Source organism: Mustela nigripes, chromosome 13 (genome assembly GCF_022355385.1).
Source record: "Mustela nigripes isolate SB6536 chromosome 13, MUSNIG.SB6536, whole genome shotgun sequence".
Lineage (NCBI taxonomy): Eukaryota > Metazoa > Chordata > Mammalia > Carnivora > Mustelidae > Mustela > Mustela nigripes.
In genome coordinates, this window is record NC_081569.1 from 34,071,798 (window position 1) to 34,092,266 (window position 20,469).

Below are 20,469 nucleotides of genomic sequence, written 5' to 3' on the forward strand. Positions count from 1 at the left end.
CAAAGATGCAGAGCTATTTAATGATGATGTCTGGACTAGTTTCCACGTCTCCCATTCTCCCCCTGCTGCCCCCTGGATCCTCAGTACACACTCTCACCCCCCTTGCAGGGGAGGCCAGGCCTTTTCCTGGTGGCCGGTCACCCCTCTCCTACCTCAGTGCTGTCATGTCCACAGCTTTTGGAAGCAAAGGACAAAACCTAAATACACCCCCAAATCAATCACTAACTCACTTGGAAGAAAAGAAGAAAAACAAACCAAGAAGACTTGTTCTCCAGATGTCTTATGAAGACTCCCCCTTCCAAAAAAGGGCACCAAGTGGAAATTGCTGCAGGTGAAGCTTATTAAGTCCTGTGTGACTAACAGACCATAGTCTATTGGTTTGGGGTTTACCTTTTCCTTCTTAGATATGTGTGTTTTTTCCCCCTATTTTGATTTGACAGTGTTCCTGTCTATGGACAGCAAAGCTAATGTTAAGGGTTTCAACTAAAGAAATTGTTAGAGGCTTTTGTAAAGATAGTAGATTATTTAAGGTTTCTAGAAATATCTGGATCACAGCTTTAAAATGTTGTAATCACGAAGTATTAAGAGTAAACCAGACATGAACAGGAAACATTTTACAAAGTAATCGATATTAAATGGAATAATTTGTGAGAAGTTATACACATCATGTTCCTGTAAACTAACAAAACATGCCAACACGTGTCATTGTCTGACAGCCCTCTTTGTGTGACTACACTCCCAAGGTTCCCACCAAGCTGGGAAGGGAGAGGCTTGGACTCCACAGTCAAAGGCATCCTGCCGGCCACCTGTTGGGAGGGGAGGGCTCACCATAGGGGAAATTGTCCCCAATCTGGGATCCTCCCAGCTCTGGGTGTCCCAAAGAATTTTAATATAGCCCCTCGTCCACAAGTGTGCGGGCTCTGAGAGATCAATTCATTTCCAGATAACCAGAATGATAGTTCATTGTTTTACAGTGAGAAGTTCCAGAATCTACTGGAAAAGAACCAGACTGATAGGCTGATGTGTCCCTCTGTGTGTGCCAGGACAGGGGGTGTCTGAAGAGGTTGTCTAAAAGAAATTATGTCAGTCTCCCACAGAGGGCACCACGATCTCACTGACCAGCATCATGGCCCTGTGATAACTCAGGGCACCCACTCTCCATTCCTGACACAGAGCTCTCAGGAAAACTGGCATCCTAACCAGTGACATCTTAACCAGTAACATTTTCCAGGTGTCCCTGGGCTCATCCTGACTGAATTGATGATAGGAAGCCCTCATAAACTTCCCTTGATGTTCTTGTCCCCTTTCCATCATGTGACATGCATCCTTTTCTGATGTTTCTCCAGTGTTCCATCGAGTGTGGGAGTGGGACCCAACAGAGGGAGGTGATTTGTGTTAGGAAGAATGCGGACATCTTTGAAGTCCTGGACCCCTATGAATGTTCCTTCCTGGAGAAACCCCCCAGCCAGCAACCGTGCCACCTCAAGCCTTGTGGGGCCAAATGGTTTAACACAGAATGGAGCATGGTAAGTCATGGTGTTCTTAGTAGAGCTTGCCTTAGTGCATCATTCGTCTGCTTTCCTCCCAGAGACAGCCAGGGCACCTACTGTGTGCCAGAGTGATCCACTCTAGACTGTCACTTTCGGGGCACCTCTGAACGTAGCCTGCTTGTTGGGAGGCTAGGACCCTCTTGATCTCTAAACTGTAGAGACCATCAAGCCATGAATCTCAACCTCAGTGTGCGTAAGAATCAACTGGGCTTTTGTTTGAAAAGACAGATTCTGGGTCCACTCTAGCTGAGGAATTTGCATTTTGAACAAGCTCTTGAGGTCCCTTGGATGCCGGTGTCCTTGGGCTGCATTTTGAGAAATGCTGCTGCAGCAGATAATGGCTGAAGGGATCCAAGGATGCTCTTGGGAAGACTGCATCGTGTGGCGGTCTCGAAAAACTCACTGAAGGAATTTCTGTCAGGCCTCGGACACCTGTGTGTGTGTGTGTACTTTTTTCCTAATCCTGTAGACATTATGGATTGTAGATTATGTGACTGATCCTGTTTTTCTCTTTGAATTGGCCCCTTGGAAACTCAGAACCAAAATTGGGGCCCATCTCTAGGAGAGAGTTGATCCGACCTTACAGAGTGGATTTTGTATGCCAGTGTGCCCCGGCTTTTCCCTCTCTTTCCTATTTTTACCTTCTTTTTTGCTCCACTCATCTTACCTCTTTTTCCTTAAATCTTACAAACCATTAAATATTTCTTAAGACCCCTGAAATCTTTTCTGTGAGAGGGGAGGGTAATGTGTAAATGAGGAGACAGAGAAAGAGTTAATTAAGGAACAAAATTAGGGAAGTAGGTAATTAAGGAACAGAATGGGAAAGGATGCAAATAAGAATTAAAAAAATCTTTTTTCAAAAAATTCCTAAAATAGAAAACTGCCTAAGGCGGCACTGCTGGTGATAAAATGCGAGGACACGAGAGGGGGTGGCAGAAGGTTCATTCTGCCTTTTGTCCCTGAGGATCATCAAGCAGGGCCCATAGGTGAGGCCAGAATAGAGGCCAAAGCCTTCCTCAGAATCATGCAAAGGGGATAAAGAGGATTTTGCTTATGAAATATATGTATAAAAGCTGTATGTCTGCTCTAGTGATAACAGCCTTTGGGCACCGGGTAAACCACACCTCAGAGGCAAATGGGAACAAAGCAGGTGTTGAGTTTGAAAGGTGTTTTGTCGACTTCCGGGAAATGGAATTCAATCATTTTGTTGTTGGCCACAGCCTTTGAGAATGCAGAACAGATCACTATATTATTTTGCCTTTCGGTTTGGAGGGGGTAGAAAGGGTCAGAGTTCACCAGGCCAGTCAGAAGAGAGGGACTCCCAAAACACCTGGCTGGAAATAACCCAGATATGCCTCCATAGGTCGGTGGGTAAACAAATTGTGGTACACCCCAAACCACAGGAGAGCACTCAGCAACAAGAGGAAATGAGCTGACATGGTCGAACTTCATATGCACTTTACTAAGTGAGAGAAAGACCCCAAAGTTATATATGGTATGATCCCATTCATATATTCTGAAAAAGAGGCCACCCGATGGGCAGATACCACATCGGTGATGGCCAGAGGGTGGGGTGGGATGCGTCTCGCTACAGAGGGGCGCCACAAGAGTGTCTGCATGTTTGACGAAACTCTTGGATCTTATTTGCAGCAGGAAATACACAATTCAGTGAACTTGTTGGAAAAGAACTGTGCGCCATCACAAAAAGTGACTTTTTCTGTATGTAAATTGAAAACAAATACACTAAAGAAAATATGAAATAAATGATTATGACAACAGCAAAGACAGTGATGGAAGTGAGATCTCTTTGAATATGCCTCGTTTTACAAATTTGAGTTTCAAGCCAAGTAAAATTATATTTAGATAATTCTAAAACAAAATTAAATTTGAGAGAAGCAACCCCTAAAAATTGGAAAATATAATGAAACAAATTAACCTAACCACATACCCAGTTGACAACATGGGCACGATTGCCAGGTGGCTTTAAAATGCATTACTTTGGGGCACGTGGGTGGCTCAGTCTGTTAGGCATCCAAATCTTGATCTCAGCTCAGGTCTTGATCTCAGGGTCATGAGTTCAAAGCCCTGGTTGGGCTCTGCACCCAGGCTACTGGTTGGGTTCCAGTAGTGGAGCCTACTGAAAAACAAACAAACAAAAGCAAAACAAAAAAACAGTAATTTGACTGTCCATCCCTACGGACCAAGAGAATTGTCAGAAAATGTTGACACTGTTTGCAGGGATCATATTTCTAGTGGGAGTGTTGTAATTATAATTGGAGATAGTTGGGTGGATAGTGTGTGATAAAGTAAACAAGTAATTTACTTTATGATAATATATATAATAGTTTATATGATAATATGGTAGTGTCTTTCCATTTTCCCCAGTATCCATGAGAAACAGGATTCTCAAATTAGGAGAATGCGACCAGGTGAGATAGAAGAGGTTTAAGTGAAAATCCTGTTTTTCTGAATTTGAATTAGAAACATCAGTATGAACTCACAAATTATCCTTAAAAAAAAAAAAAAAAAAAAAAAAAGATTTCCCAGTTTTACCCATTTACCCATTGAAAGAGCCTAGAAACAATGGCCAACCCAGTAGCGAAGGGCATGTCTATCAGCCAACGTGTGGTTTCAAAATACCATTCTTCCCTAAAAGCAACCAAGAGTTCTTAGAGAAGAGCTGATTCCAGGTTTGGGACCAAATACATACAAATTAGATTAGAGTATCTTTTTTACTACAGGCAGCAAGGAAATTCTCACAGACAATTTAGCTCTTGCCCAAAGGACTCAAGAACCAAGTATTAGGGTCTCAGACTAGCCACTGAGGAGACATCAGTGAACATCAGTAAAGATAGTAATTGCCATAGATTGAATGAAATACATCCTATGTGTTTAAACCCATCCATTTATAATAGGTGTATAATAATAATAAAATCAATTAGAGGATCCTCCATTAGGGAAACTCTCTCATTGTTCTGAAGCCTGGGAAATAAAGGAAAGTAATCAAGCATTTACCCTGTCGTTCCTAAACAACTGCACCACTGGGTGTACCCGAGAGCAAATCTAGGTAGGGATAGGGGCAGGGAGGATATTCGTTTCCTAGCTAATAAAAGCAGCAGCAATGATCGAGTTTTGCCACTATTCTTTGGCTACAAGTGAAATAATGGATCTAGACATGACACATAGGTGGCTGCAGACAGCCCCAAAACAGAGATAACCACATGCATCCAATGAAGCAGAAAAAACCAAACCTGCACCTGTGAGGGCCTCTTCTACACCCGACTTCCAATTTACAGGAAATGCAGGGAACAGAGAATGATGTTAAACTGTGCAACGCAGATGCCGTCAGCAAAATCCCGACTATGGGCAACTACAGGACAGGTGACTCCGTTCCTCCTGACAATAAAGTACAATGCGCAGTGGGGGGAGGTCAAGGGGGTGAACTTGTGGATTCGAAAGAGTCCTAAAAGGTCTGTTTACCAACTGCAATGTGGGGGCCTGATGTGGATCCTGATTTACAAAACAAAGCAAACCAAAAAAAGTATTAAAAACTTGAGATTCACAGGAGATGTGGAAATGGGAACTCTGAATGTATTTTTGAAGATAACTTGATTTTTTTTAAGATATCAAAAGATAATTTTTGATATGATTAAAAGATGATCCAAAGATAATTTTGAAGATAATGTAATTTTGAAGATAATTTTGAAAACCTATTGTTAATTTCCAGGTGTAATGATAACTGTTGTGTTAACTTTTGAAAAGAGTTTTGTCTTTTAGAGTGACAAACTGAAATGTGATAGAAGTGATGTGTTGTCTAGATTTGCCTCAAAACAGGAGTGGAGTGGAGTGGATTCAGGCGGGGTAGAGATGGGACACAATTGGCCCTGACTTAATGGTTGTTGACGCTGGTTGATGCATGAGAGTTTGTTTTTGTATTTAGTCTGCTTGTGAAGATATTTGAAATTTCCCAGTATCTGCCGCTCCAGTGTGCTGAGCGAACGGACGGCCAAAAACCCACCTCCCCCCTTTTGTCACCATGCAGTGCTCCAAGAGCTGCCAGGGTGGCTTCCGGGTCCGCGAAGTACGCTGCCTGTCAGATGACATGACCATAAGCAATCTCTGTGACCCGCAGTTGAAACCAGAAGAGAAAGAATCCTGTAACCCTCAGGACTGTGTCCCTGAAGTTGGTAAGTAGCGATTCCTATCTCAGAGAGAAGGTACATCCTTCTTAAACCCCAGCGGGTTCCCTGGTATCAAAATGCCAAGCCCATCTGGGTCTCCCCGTGACCTTGTGCACAGTCACGGGGTTCCAGGGGTCAAAATACTCTCAGTGTGGTAAGTTTCATAGTTTAAGATGACTGTTCTGGGTGATGATCCAAGCCACCCTCCAAACTTAAGCGCAAATTGATAACAATGGTAATGATTTCAGAGATTGGGTTCCATTATCTTTAAGGCTGAAGTAGTGAGATTTCAACTTGGAATTGTAGGTGCAGAACAGTGGAAGGAAGAAAATTAGTAAGAAAAGTCTAAACCTATTTAGAAGAAAAATGTTAAATAATAATTTAAAATAAGAAAAACTTGGTATAGAACATACTAAGAAATGTGAATGGACAGAGAGACTAACTATTCATGGATGGGAACACTCAGTACTGTAAAGAGGGGGCACCTGGCTGGCTCAGTCCGTGAACCATGCAGCTCTTGATCTTGGGGTCATGAGTTCAATCCCTATGTTGGGTGTAGAGATTACTTAAAGAATAAAATCTTTTAAAAAAAAATTCTATAAAGAGGATAAAAGAAGGCTCATGAGGCTCAACATACAAAATGCTTAAATATATTGCCTTACATATATTGAACACATTATAAAATACAGAAATTAAAAGTATATACTGAGTCGGGAAGAGACGGGGTAGGAGTGTTACAATACATAATTCTGATATACAAGGGAAGTAAAGTATGATAAAGGCCTAATTTAAAAAATTTTATTTATTTGAGTAAGAGAATGCACATACATGAGCAGTGGGGAGGGGCAGACATAGAGGGAGAAGCAAAGTCCTTGCTGACCAGAGAACCTGATGTGGGTGGGGATTGATCCCAGGACCCTGGAATCATGCATGACCTGAGCCAAAGGCAGAGGCTTAACCAACTGAGCCACCCAGGTGCCTAATAAAAGCCTAATGGTAGGGAATTGGGGAGAGGAGAGACTTCCCTCTTTGAATAGATTCAAAGATCTATTTGAAAAAAACAAAGCAAAACACTTTAAATCTTGCTTTATGCCATATATAAACATAAATGCCTAAAGGATTAAAGACCCTTACATAGAAAACACACTGTAAAAATACCAGAAAAATATATATCTTGGGGTTAGTTAAGGCTTCGTAAGCTAGACACAAAACTCAAAGGCCTTATTGCTGAATGTAAAAACATAACATAATAAATTAAAAAACTTTCGTCCTGGTAAGTACAGTGGATTAGTCAAGGTTCTCTAGAATGGATGGGTGGATGGATACGTGAGTAGGTAGATGATAGATAGATAGATAATGACTAATTTGTCATAATTTATTATATAGATAGGTAATGAATTATGACAACTTGGTTCACACGAACATAGAAGCAGAGAAGTCCTACAACCTACCAGTCGCCGAGCTAGCGACTCAGGAAACCTGCTGGTGTAATTCAATCTGAGTCTCCAAGGCCTGAGAACCAGAGGGGCTGATGGTGTAAATTTCAGCCCCAGGGGCAGGAGAAGATGACAGGAAATGTACAGCTCAAGCCTGAGGCAGAAAGGGGCAAATTCCTCCTTCCTCTGTTTGATGTTCTATTTAGGCCCTGAGTGAGGGAGGCCCATCTCCCCTGGGGAGGGCCACCTGGTTTACTGGGCCCATCAGTTCAAATGCTGACCCCATCCAGAAACACCCTCCCAGACACACCTGGAAATCATGTATCATCTGGGCTCTCCATCCCGGGTAAAGTTGATACATAAAATTAACCATCAGACACATCATAGTCCAAGTTGGAAGAAAAGAAGAAAGCAAAAGAGAGGGAGAATGAGCAATAATTGTGAGAAAAATGTGAAACATACATTATTGGAATGTGATACAATCAATATAAGAAGAAAACATCCAGCCGGGAGCCAGGAGGAGGAAATAGTGAGAGAAGTTACAATTCATGCACACAGACGTGTTCCATCTAGATGTCCCCTCCATTGACTTATTTACATTGGCACCAATAATTAGAACTTGATTTAAATGTGGATCCCAGTTGTTATGTACATAGTTTTTAGAAGGGTATACTGTAATGCAACACTGGAAAGAAACATATATAAAGTCGTCTCTTCGCCTCTGGCCAGGGCAAGATAATTAAAGACAGTCAAAATTACCAGAACCTTAGAATTGATTGTACAATTTGCAGAGCTAGGAGTGATTAGTATAACCAGCTCCTCTGTTCTGGAGAGCCGTCACTCGGCTGGCAAACAGTTTTCTAACTAATATGACGTGAGAGAAATTGTTTATGAGTCTGCTTCTGTCTTCTCCGTTTGTCTATGGTGTCTTCTCTAGGAGAAGGAAAGAAACTACTTAGCTTCCAAATACAGAAAAGTCAATTAAGGAAAAAAGGGAAACAATGGGATTAACAAAATAGAAAATGTAAGCAAAACCTTGGTATTGTTTGGTATGCTTTAGGTTTATACCATCAGAGCCAAAGGTACTAAAAATGTCTAGGCTGCGAGTGGGAGTTAAAAGCTCAAAGTGTATCCCAGACAGTTGCTCCTCCAACAATCTCTAGGGACTCAGAAAGTGACCGGGGCTCAGGTGCACATTTGATTATAATGCTAAAGAAGAAAATCAGACTGTTATCAGTTTTGTTTTTAACCTACATACATTTTTATAATCTTTCATGTAATTCCAAAGAGACATTACTAAATCATCTTACAATTGGTAGTATCTTAGAATCAAATAAATGCCATTCAAGCTGAGTTAAATCCCTGATATACATAGAACTCACTCAAATTAGTTGAAAAAAGAAAACAAAAAGAACCACTGTTCCTCTGTACCTTCTCCTCAGTCTTGCTATGAATCAAAAAGACAAGTCGTCCAGGGTTATAAAGAATGAAGGGTGGAAACAAACATTATGGAAGAGGCTGAGCTGGTAACCAGCCTCACTAGTAAATAAAAAGGCAAATTTTAAAAATAAGGGCAGTTTGTGTTTTTCCATAAGACTAGAAAACTTTTCTATAAAAAACAGGATAACATTCATTGTTGGCAAAGTTGTGAGGGGAAAAGTCAGGTTCCTGTTTGTAACTGAGTGTAATCTTTTTAGAGAGCTTTGGCAATATTGCTCAATATATAAAGTATTTGGTATGTCAGTAACTCCACTTCTAGAAACATATACTAAAGATAGCCTCTCAAAATTGTACAGATATACATATACACGAAGAATAGGGCTCAGTAAATTGTGTAGAATTAATCAATGAATGAACAGTAGAATTTCTTGTAACTCATAAAAATTGGAAGCAGTTACATTTCTACCAGGAGAAGGAAATGGTTAGTTATGTTACTGTACACAGGATAGAACTGACGTCCTAAAAAGAATGTGGTGAAGCTGAATGTTATGATACATAAATGTATTCAGTGGATTTGTCAGTAATGTCAAGAAGCAAGCAGGTAAAATTCGGTTACTTTCCAAGTTAGTCTGTAAATTCAAGCGATGTTAATCAAAATCTAGACAGGGCTTTCCATTGAAAAATCAGACAGATTGTGTCTGAAGTTTACATAAAAGATCATGGGCAAAGTCCCAATAATAGCCAAAGTAATTTTGATAACGAAAAATGTTGGGAAATGTATCCTTCATGTTTCAGGACATATTGCACAAAGATAGACAAACTGATGGAACAGTACAGAGTGCCCACAAATAAATCTGAGCATGGTATGGTGTATGATACATGGTCAAAGTTAACAGTATGAGTCTGGGGAGGAAACGTGAACATTCAGGGAGTGGTGATGAAATGATTGTTTATCTGTATAGGAAAAAAACTAGATTGAATTCCTACTTATCAACACACACACACACACACACACACACACACACACACACACAATTCCTGGTGATGTGAAGAGAAATTCTTTTTAACTCTTAGAAGAGAATATGGGGAAATAAGCACATTAGTGTAGGGAAGGATTTCGTAAATGAGAAACGCAAGTACCAAACCACCAAGAAAAATATTATTATAACATCTATTATATTAAAAATAAACTCTTTTAAACAAGTAACACTGAAGCAAAGAAAAGCCACAGGTGTGGAGAAGATATTTGCAACACATCTAACGTATTGGGGATCGGGACCATTACATGTCAAGAATTTCCAAGAATCATTTGTTTTAAGTCAACTAAATTAGCAAGGGATAGGAAAAGCAATTTGCCAAAAAGGAAACTCAGGCGGCAAATACACATGAGATTATGTGTGCAAAAAAGTAAAACATGCAGCATAAGCAAAAGAAAAGCAAAAGCATTCTGTACCACTGACAAAAATATAAATAGTTGCACCAACCCCCTTCAGAGAGCAATCCAGTGAGAGCCAGTAGGGTTGTCTACATACCTTATACCCAAGCAAGACCCAGAGAGGGCATGTGTAATGGCTGTGCAAAGGGGCAACGTTGGCAATAGTAAAAAACTGAAAACAGCTAAACTGTCGTGTGGGTGCGAAATGGATCCTTAAGTTGTGGAATGTAGATGGGTACCATTCAGTAATGAAAATGAACTCCCCCTAGAGCAGTCCGTAAACTGAAAGAATCACGCCAAGTCAGCGTTGCCAAGGAATATATATAATCTGCATAAAAAAAAAAAAACACCATTTTTTTTTCTTAAGTTGAAATGCCACCTAGTGATTAGGATACCAGCGTTTACAGTTCAGGTATAAAGACAGGGTTGGGGATAATAAACACCCCATGTGGGGCTTGATTACCTTGCGAGGGAGGAGAAAGGGGGGGTGTCACCGAGTGAACTCTGGAAATTGCGTCTATGCGGGTGAGCAGCGAGACCACAGTGCACTGAATTATATTCTCTATACCTCATCCTGTCACCATGTTTAAAAGACAAGAAGAAGGGCAGCTCTTGGCCCAGCCTCCACTTCCCTTAGGTAATAAAGCAGGACCAGTAGGGAAACCGCATCCCCGCGCGCCTTCTCCGCCCATGGTTCCCTGCTGGCGCTGTGCTCAGAGGGTCTTTTCTGTTCTCTGTTGCTGCAGATGAAAACTGCAAGGACAGGTACTACAACTGCAACGTGGTGGTCCAGGCGCGACTCTGCGTCTACAACTACTACAAGACCGCCTGTTGTGCCTCCTGCACCCGCGTGGCCAACAGGCAGGCGGGCTTCCTGGGGAGCAGATAACAGCCCCGTCCCCACGCGGCATCAGGGGAGCGGGTCAGGGAGGCGCGGGGAGCCCTGGGGCGAGGGGCTCCCGGTACCACCCTCCCCTACCCCGCCCTGCTGCCAGCGGGCGTAGTCTTCACTCCACCTGCTGCAGAGCGCATCCATGTGGTGCCCTGGGGCCAAGCCACGGTTGTCCTTTAGCATCGCCTTAAACCGAGGATCCCTGCGTGGGAACCCTGGCACGTGGTACTGTGCTCTCTGAAACCTAAGCGGTGGGGGTGCTGTGCTCTCCGTCAACTCCCCTTCCAGCACTTTCTAAGTCAGCAGGTGGGCCCTAATGGCGCACTGCCTCGTCCGTGGTGCTTCTGGCCTTTTCAACATCGGGGTCCCTTGGAGAGTCCAAGAGGTGGGTCCCACCCCGGAGCCCTGCGGAGCCCTGCGGAGCCTCGCTGAGACACCTGCTTCCCACTGTTACCTCAACCCCATGGTGCCTATTTTCATGCTCGAAGACATTACGCTTTTTCCTGCCTTGTGACACAAATTATCTCCTGTCAAATAGTGCTTTCTTATTTCGCAGGTGTATTCACAGATAATAGATCGTTAGCGGCTCACAAAGCCCCAGAATGGGAGCCAGGGACTGAATCACTATCCCCACTTTACTGACAAGGAAACGGAGACCTGATTTAAGGAATTGACCTGCCCGGTATATTGACCTGTTGGGTGGCAGGGTTGAGTCTGACCACACAACTCACCCGCCCAGAAGCCTTAGGTCTTCATTTCAGACCAAGTGACTAAGAAATTTCCCACTCAGCAATCAGAGCCCAGCTCTAGAATTCTTTCCTCTGGCCAGCGGTCAAGAGGGTCCCCGTAGGACTCCGTTGTTTTACCATATTTCTTTCTGTTTATGTCTTCCTGGACAAGGTCACAGATACTGCTTACAGGACTCTGTGCAGGTTTTGTTAAACCCCTTCCTTAAAGGAATTTTCCTTGACACAAGAAAGCCTTTGGGGTAGCAAGTCTGATTCTGTTCATTCCCCAATGATATGTGCCCCCTAGGGAACTGCACGCCAGGGGCCCTCTGGCCACAGAACCTGTCCGGTCTCCGTGCTCTGGGCTCTCTCAGGCCCACAGCCCCCTTCCCTGGGCTGTGCGCCACACAGTGGAACGTCTAACCGACCTGTCTCAGTATAAAACCTGTGTTTATATTAGAAAGAGTTTCCCTTTGGTTTTTCCAAGTTGCTTTATGGATTTCTGTTTGTGATTTCTCATTCCTCCCACCGCCCCCCCCCCCCTCCCCCCGCCACTATGACTCGTGACCCATATCCCACAGTCCCAGACTCAGCCCTAAGATCTGCATTCATGCCACTAGCTGGTGGGGAGGTTGGGGGGAATGGGCTCCTCCAGTGACAGCCACAGTGGCTGGGTCTTCCCCAGTGCCCTTCACCTAACTGCATTCCGGGGGCCTCGGGGCACAAGGGGGATAAAGTGCACATTGAAAGGCAAACGATCTGAAAAGCCAATTAAAAGGAAAGAGTAGGGGTATGTGTGTGTGTGTGTGTGTGTGTGTGTATGTATACACACACACACATACAGTTGACTCTTGAACAACATGGGGGTTCAGGATGCAAACCACCCCCTGCAGAGATGAAAATCCATGTATAACTTTTGACCCCCCCCAGAAACTTAGCTCCTAACAGCCTGCTATTGATTGAAAACCTTACCAAGGACATAACCAATCAATACATATTTTTATATGTCATACGTATTAGATAGTGTATTCTTAAAGTAAGCTAGACAAAGGAAATGTCATGAAGAAAATCACAAGGAAAAGAAAATACAGGTACAGGGCTCTGTGGTATTTATCAGAAAAAAAATCTCTATATACGTGGGACCCATGCAGTTCAAACCCATGTTGTTCAAGGGTTTGAATGCATATATATATATATATGCATTCTTTCACCAATTAAGAAAAGATTGCCAATTAAGAAAATCAAGGAAACTATCAGGCTAAACAAGTTGTAAGCGTGCAGGAAATCTGCCCTATTTAGTCCTAGGTCAATTTCTCTTCTAAAGCATGCCTCGATTCTTAGTAACAGAGTTTCCTCTGTGAAGCCTCTAACCCCAAAACCTGCTAATTTGATGATGCTTCAAGGTTCTGGGAGGAGTCGCGCCCGCCTAATCTGACACACTGGGTTTGGTTCTCACTACCCTTGGCTTTCAGAAATTCTATCTGGCCTTTTCATGGCTGTTCTCTTGCCAGAGAGCTAGGTTCTTGTCTCAGTGAGTTGAAGAATGAATCTCTCTGAAATTGAGGGGGTAAAGCAACACAGTTCTCTTAAGCAAGGGTACAGAGTAAAGCTCTTAGCAGCAAGAGGGGTCTGGCCAGGGTTGTTAACATTGGGTCTCCGCTAACTGTTTATTTATTTTTTATTTAGAACTGACCAGGGAGCTAGTGGCCTTATCAGTCTTGTGACATCTTGGTTCACATAAGGACTAGTGGTAACATCTTTAGTGGCTTACTTGTTTAGGGTCAGGTTTTTCTTTGTTGGTCACAGGTGACAGTCCTAAAAGAAGAGCCCTGCCCCCCTACCCCCCAGGCAGGGTGGTCTGGTGTGTTCCCTTATCTCTGGTTTCCTTACACACACACACACACACACACACACACACACACACACGCAATTAGGGGATTTCAGTGAGCCAGATCACAAAGCCCCCTCCCTCTCTCTCCCTACCTAGCCCCGCCCATCCCGTACTCATTCTTCTCTTGGAGAGCACAGCCACCATTTTGCAAAAGCACGCCCATCTCTTCTCCTTTGTACACAGCACAACTTGTGCAATATGGCAGAGACCCTGATTCCCTTGCCCACCAAGCACAAAAAGACCAGAGAATCCAAATGGATGGTTTCTGTCCCATGCTCTCTCTCTCTCTCTCTCACCACCTACTTCTGCTTTTTGCCACAAGAGAAGAGTTACTTCTATGTAGCTGCTCTCAGATCTTACTGAATAAGCCACTCATTTGAAGGATTCCTTGGAGGAGGTTTTCTTAACATGCTGAAGGGAGGAACAAGATCAGTGGGAGCAGAGAAAGGCTGATTTTGGCTCACATTGAGGGAAAACCTTGAGTCGTCCAGCCTGCCCAACAGAGGTTTGGGTTACCCTACATGGGCAATGGCTGTGTCTGAAAGGGGACGTCTTCATCCAGTAGGAGTTCAGCATCCTGGGTCCTTCCAACTCAGGGTTCTCATGATGACTCTGTCAATGCTGGCTTGGTCTCTTTGTCATCTCTTTGTGCTCTGTGGCCCCCAAATGTTACCCAACAGTTGTTTAAAAAGGACAAGATCTTCCATGAGAATGCTTATCCCGCCAATGGTGGAACTGAGTCAGAGCAAATGCGTTTGTGTGTCTTTGGGAGGAAAATGTACCCAAACTAAGGGTCTTTTTTTCTCTTCCAACAAATAGTAGAGCTGTTCTTGGATTCCATTCATCTCTGGAAAGGCTATAAATTGCTAGAACAGGCATTTTAATGACTTATCTGTCTTCGAAATCCAGTTTCTGCTGACTTCCTGGTTTGTTATGTCAACATCTAAATGCCTTTGTCCTTCGCACAACACGTCTGAGAAAGTCCCTCGGTGTTCCCATTGGAGGAATGCTCACCTTCTGACGACTCTCCCCACAGAGATGCCTCTTTCTCCCTTCCTCCGCACCCTTTCTTTGCCATGATCTACCATCTGTTTCTCAATCCCCCTCCATGTTCCCTTAACCGGACACTTCCAGAATTGGAAGTTACATTTTAAGGCTGTTTTTCTTTTTTCTGTGAAGTGGATCACCTCATTCCAGACTCCAGATTTTAAAACTTGATGAACTGAAGGTGTTACCTGTTTTTTCACAAAAGTCAACAAACTCCAAGAAGAAAGAGTTGGCTATTTTACTTTCACTTATTGGGAAAGGAAAGCATGCCCCTTGCACCCCAGATAAAGGTAATTCAGTGAGCTCCAGCCTCCCAACCCTCACTGGGACTCACATTTTTCCCCCATAGCAAACAAACAGCCCAAGACACAGTAAAGCAAGCTTGTAAACCCGGCCACTAGAGGGAGTCGGGAGTCCTCTGAGTTCATTAACGGTGGGTCTGGGACAGCTGCACTTTGGCAGAGAAATCCGGATAATACTAGTATCTTCTTAAACCTTCTTGGTTCTCTCTCTCTCTCTCTCTTTCTTTTTTTAACTGAGGCATTTCAGAATTTGAATATGGACTTCCTAATGTAGAAGGCATAAATATAAGTGGCAAAAAGAAATATGGCTTTCCTTAAAACAGGCTAAAAAAAATAAAACCTGGAAGAACCTGTATCAGCCTGGCAGGTGGAGGCCAACAGTTGACGCTTGCCATAGAAAACATCCTTAATACGGTTCTGATGGGAAGTTGAACACCTTACTGATGAAACGTGGAGACTGTGAAATTAGGGACAGTGAGGGCTCAGGATCCAAAGAGATCTGGGAGACTAGACCAAAACCCAGATCTTAGGAATTCACCAGGAAGCAACCTAAGTCTAGCTTTGGAATTAAAACAAAAACAAAACTACCAATATGAGGTGGCGATGTAAGAGTTTCAGCGGGCTCAGCTCAGTGTGAGTTAAGGAAGTGGGGTGGAAACACTCCAAATCTTTCTCTCTCTCTTTCTCTCTCTCTCTCTCTCTCACACACACACACACACACACACACAAAATGAGGTACTTGGGCTACCTAAGGAGAAAACATTAGGGAGGGTCCTGCCACACTGGGGTTGTGATTGCTGGAACCACACTTGAAGAACACTGGTGCTGGGTAGCCTTCAGATCAGCACGCCCAATCCTGAGGAGGGGCTGTCGAGAGTTAGAAACGGTGGAGAGGACTTCATGATTAGCCTGGAGAGGAAGAGGGGTGGGCCGGCACTCTGAGATGGGCTAGAGCTATGAGAGCAACCCTGAGGCCAGGAGATAAAAGCTGCAGGGAGACAGACTTTAGCTCCTGCAGAAGAACCAACTTTCCACAGGTGAAAGCCCCTGAAGGTAGAGGGCTGTCCAGTCCCTGATGGTCTCAGTGGAATTACAATAACCATTCATCAGAGGTGCTGAAAAGGGGAGTCAAGCACCCAGCTGAGGCAATATGACTTAGAATATGACTTCTGAGTCTAGGCTTTAGTGACTCTGTCAGTAGAACAGCTTTGAGTGATTTGCCTCGTCTGAGCCACTTCCCATTTCTGTGTCTGCCATTTTGATCCCAGTGTTGCACCCCTCACCTGAGGTGGATGGGGCCTCAAATCTCAGAACCACTAGCAGCTTGGCCAGAGCTGTCCTGTTGGGTCCTGCGTTGTGGACAAGTAACCCAGCATCCCGATGGCTAGTTCCCTGCCCAGGGTCACACATTTAATGAGCAGTAGATGGACTAGACTAGACCCTCTAAATACCTTCTCTGTTTCTCAACTCACCTTGCTTTGCCGCACCTTTACTGGAGCAAAGTCATTCTCTCCACCCCAAACCATCCCACACTCCTGGTTCTCTTCTTTGGGTAACAGAGAGTTCCACTGATGTGCTGAGGAAGGGCACCCACAAGAGAGTAGAAAGTTCCAGGCGAGTTTCTCAGCATCTTCCGGAAGTTGAACCCTTTGCCTCATGAGAGGAAAGCCGTTCTGTTACATAAACGAATTTCCAGCTCCTTGACCCCCAGTTCAGTTTGACAGAAGGATATACTTTGTTATAAGTTATTATTTTGTTCTTTGTAAATACAAGATGTTTATAGGAAATGTGTATTCTGAACTCTATGGGCAGAATGAGTCACTACACAAAAGTAGTTCTATTATTTAGAATATGTTAATTTTAAAGGGACCTAATAGGTATTTTTTTACATATACAATCCACATTTGTGTAAAATCATTTGGTCCTACTAACCCAGCTTCCTGCAAAGTTGCAACGTGACGTCCTATTCTGAGGTCATAGTTATGATTTAGTATACTGACTAGCCAAATTATTTGGGTTTCAATATCGAATATAAATCACTCTGCTTTCCGACTCATTCAGGGGCTTAGTCCTGGTCTTGTACCTGAAACAGGTCTTTCTGCCTCGCCAGCTTTTCATCTTACATATTATGTTTGCTCATGTACTCTGCCTTCTTGTTATACCTTAGTTGGAGAAGGATATAAGGGTCTTCTTTTCATCCCTTCTCTTTGTCTTGCCATCATCATAGACTCACCAACACTGTTACTCGGGAGGCCTGGTCAGAGCCATGGGTGAGGCAGGGTCTGTGGCTGTGGGGGGGGGGTGCGCCCCGCTGGGACTGCCGGGGTGGGGGCTCTGGGTTGTCCTGTCACCTGCACAACCAGGAGCAAGAAACTTACTAAATACGCCACTGCCTCCATGTCACCCTTAGAGCGTTAAATTATTGTTGAAGGAGGTCGGGTGGGGGTCGAAGGTGAATTCTGTGAGTAAATGCGATCTGTTTTCTCTTTAGCAAAAACGACAACTATTTTTGTGTATGACTAATTTATTTTTATGATTGTAAAAATACAATAAACTGGTTAAAAGATCTGCGCTGTAAACATGTCTGTGTTTTTTGGGGCCTTATTCCATTTCTACACACGTGGCTTCAGACAGCCCCCTCTGAAAAGAACCAAGGCCTTTAGAGGTCAGGTGGCTTGTGAGACTGGCTGTGAGTTCTGCACATTGTGGGGGCCACTGGAGAACAGAGAGAACGCCTTCCCTACGAGGGATGTTAGGCTTTAGGCTGCTTTATCTTTATGGCTGGCCCTCAACATAGACTGTACGTTGAAACACCTGAGGAGCTTAGGATAAGCTATTCAGGGACACCTGGGTGGTTCAGTTGGTTAAGCAATGGCCTTCAGCTCAGGTCATGATCCCAGGGTTGTGGGATAGACCCCTGCATCAGGCTCCCTGCTCAGAGGGGAGTCTGCTTTTTCCTTTCCTTCTGCCACTGAACCTGCTTGTGCTCTCGTGCTCTCCTTCTATTAAGCAAATAAATGAAAAAAAAAAAAAAAACTATTCAGGTACATGCAGCACCCCCAGGAATGCCCAACTCCAGATACTTCCTTCAACCTTCCCCAGGAGGCAGCAAAGGTTGGGACCCACTGTGCCGATTCAATGCGGCCCCAGTCTCTTCAACTGAGTAAAACTTCTTCCAACTCCCCTCAGGCTGATTTCACCTTGGTCTTGAGGTTAGCAAAGTGTTTGAAAAAATCTTTCAGGCTATCTTGGTGCCTAATAAGGTCCTAGTGCCCACTGAAAGCCATCTTGCACGGGAAACATCTTGGGTGGTGTCTGCCCTTGACGGCATCCTGCGTAGTGTTCCATCCATAACTCTCTCTCTCTCTCTTTTTTTTTTTTAAGATTTTATTTATTTATTTGACAGACAGAGATCACAAGTAAGCAGAGAAGCAGGCAGAGAAAGAGGGGGAAGTAGGCTCCCCACCGAGCAGAGAGCCTGATGCGAGGTTCGATCCCAGGACCCTGGGATCATGAGCTGAGCAGAAGGCAGAGATTTAGCCCACTGAACTGCCCAGGCACCCCTCCATCTATAACTCTTTGAAACTCATTTCTGTGCCTAAAATGTGCTTCCCACCCACCTTCTCTGCTTGGAAAATCTCCACACAGTCTCTTTTCTTTTTTATGGTGGTAAAAGTCACTTAACATAAAATTCACTATTTTAGTCATTTTGAAGCGTGCAGGGCATTGGTATTTAGTACATTCACAGCATCGTGCAGCTATCGCTGGAACATTCTCAGGACCCCCAAATCCCATTCTTTCATCAACACCCAAATCAGAGCTGAGCATTCTTTTTTTTTTTTTTTTTTAAAGATCTTATTTATTTGTCAGAGGGAGAGAGAGCGAGAGAGCACAGGCAGACAGAGTGGCAGGCAGAGGCAGAGGGAGAAGCAGGCTCCCTGCCAAGCAAGGAGCCCGATGTGGGACTCGATCCCAGGATACTGGGATCATGACCTGAATCGAAGGCAGCTGCTTAACCAACTGAGCCACCCAGGCATCCCAGGGTTGAGCATTCTTAGCAAATCTTCAGAGCAGACCTAGGAAGCTGTAATATTCACCCCTTCCGGAAACAAGAGCATTGAGATGCAGAGTCTCCCACAAAGCCTTGGGGCTCTAGGATTCTACAGCCATCTCCGAGGGGCCGCACATGCTCTATGGTCCCAGCATATGTTGGTTCTGGTCTCTTTCTCCACATCGATTCCGACCAATGGACATAACTGCACAAGCACTGGAGGCATACTTAGCTGTTGGTGAAAAAGTGCAACACTGTGTAGCTTACTCAGGCTCCCTCTGACCCATTTGAAGATACATAGCTGCCACGGAGATGGAGACAGCAAGCCTGCCCTGTTCCAGGGCTCAGACCCAAGGCGGAACCCTCAGTCTCACAGTTAGTTGTAGGCACCACACATCAAACAAGCTCATCCACCCTCAGGAAAGGGTCCAGAGAATGGTGGCCAGGATGAGGATGGAGGGGTCTGGAGGGGAAACTGTCTTCAACCATCTCTCAGACATCTCAGGGACAGCCAGGGGCAGAAAAGATTCTGGACCCCTCCAGCACATTAGCAGAGGGAAGGGACAGGGAGTTAGAAGTGAGTCTCATAATAGAGAGGCTTAATAATGGAAAAAGACATTTTAACAGACAGTGAGATACTGAAAAAAGAGTGATCAACAGAGGGAAATCTTAAATATGGACCATACTTAAGATGATGCTGTTGAATCCTTGCAGAACTTCTTGGATGCGATGGTAGTGTTTGGTCAAGCAGGAGTACGCGCCTGCCGCACTATTTAGGGATGAAGGTCACAATGTGTACAATGCACATTCACGTAGGTCGGTAAAATTGTGTGCGTGCACACATGTGGAGAGAGAGAATATGTGCAAGTAAAGTAAAATGCCCTTTAGTATTAGTGAATGGTATGTGGTGTTCATTACATTATACTTTTCTGAAGTTTGAAGTTTTCTAAAATAAAAAGGGCGTGCAGATAAAGAACAAAAAGAGGATAAGGAGAAGAACTCACATTTTGGCAATGTTTTTTTCAAATTTGTCTAATGATTGGGGCACCTAGGTAGCTCAGTCAGTTAAGCGTCCAACTCTTGATTCCAGCTCAGGTCTGATGTCAAGGTTGTGAGTTCAAGGCCCGTGTGGAACCCCCTTAAAATTTTTTTTTGTTGTTTATCTTTTTTTGTTTGTTTGTTTTTTGTTTTTTGTTTTTTTTTTTAGTGGTAAGAATCACCTGGAGTGCTCATTCAGGCCTCCTTCCCACACGTGTGTGCCTCCCCCAGAGGAGAGCGCAGGATGGCTAGCCCATTCCCCAGGTAATCATTATCAACATCAAGGCTAGGAAAACCCAATTTATTGAGCACATGCTTTGTACCAAGCACTATGCAAATCCTTTACATAATTCAGCTTAATCTTGGCAGCAACGCTTACGAGGCAAGTGCTTTGTTTTGTGACCATTTTATGGATAAAATAAATTGGGATCCAAAGAGAATAAGTAACCTGACCAAAGACATGGCTAGCCAATGGCAT

General features: G+C 43.9%; 1 protein-coding gene across 2 annotated transcripts in view; it reads left to right on the plus strand.

The window, feature by feature from the left end:
* The window catches only part of THSD4 (thrombospondin type 1 domain containing 4), a 557,289-nt gene extending 539,819 nt beyond the window's left edge, over positions 1-17,470 (plus strand). For both annotated transcript variants that reach the window (XM_059371952.1, XM_059371953.1), the window contains 3 exons: positions 1,347-1,526; positions 5,593-5,737; positions 10,789-17,470. In XM_059371952.1, the coding sequence (XP_059227935.1) occupies positions 1,347-1,526; positions 5,593-5,737; positions 10,789-10,931 (468 nt within the window). In that variant the 3' untranslated portion in view covers positions 10,932-17,470. The remainder of the gene's footprint in view (positions 1-1,346; positions 1,527-5,592; positions 5,738-10,788) is intronic.
* Positions 17,471-20,469: the final 2,999 nt, after the last annotated feature.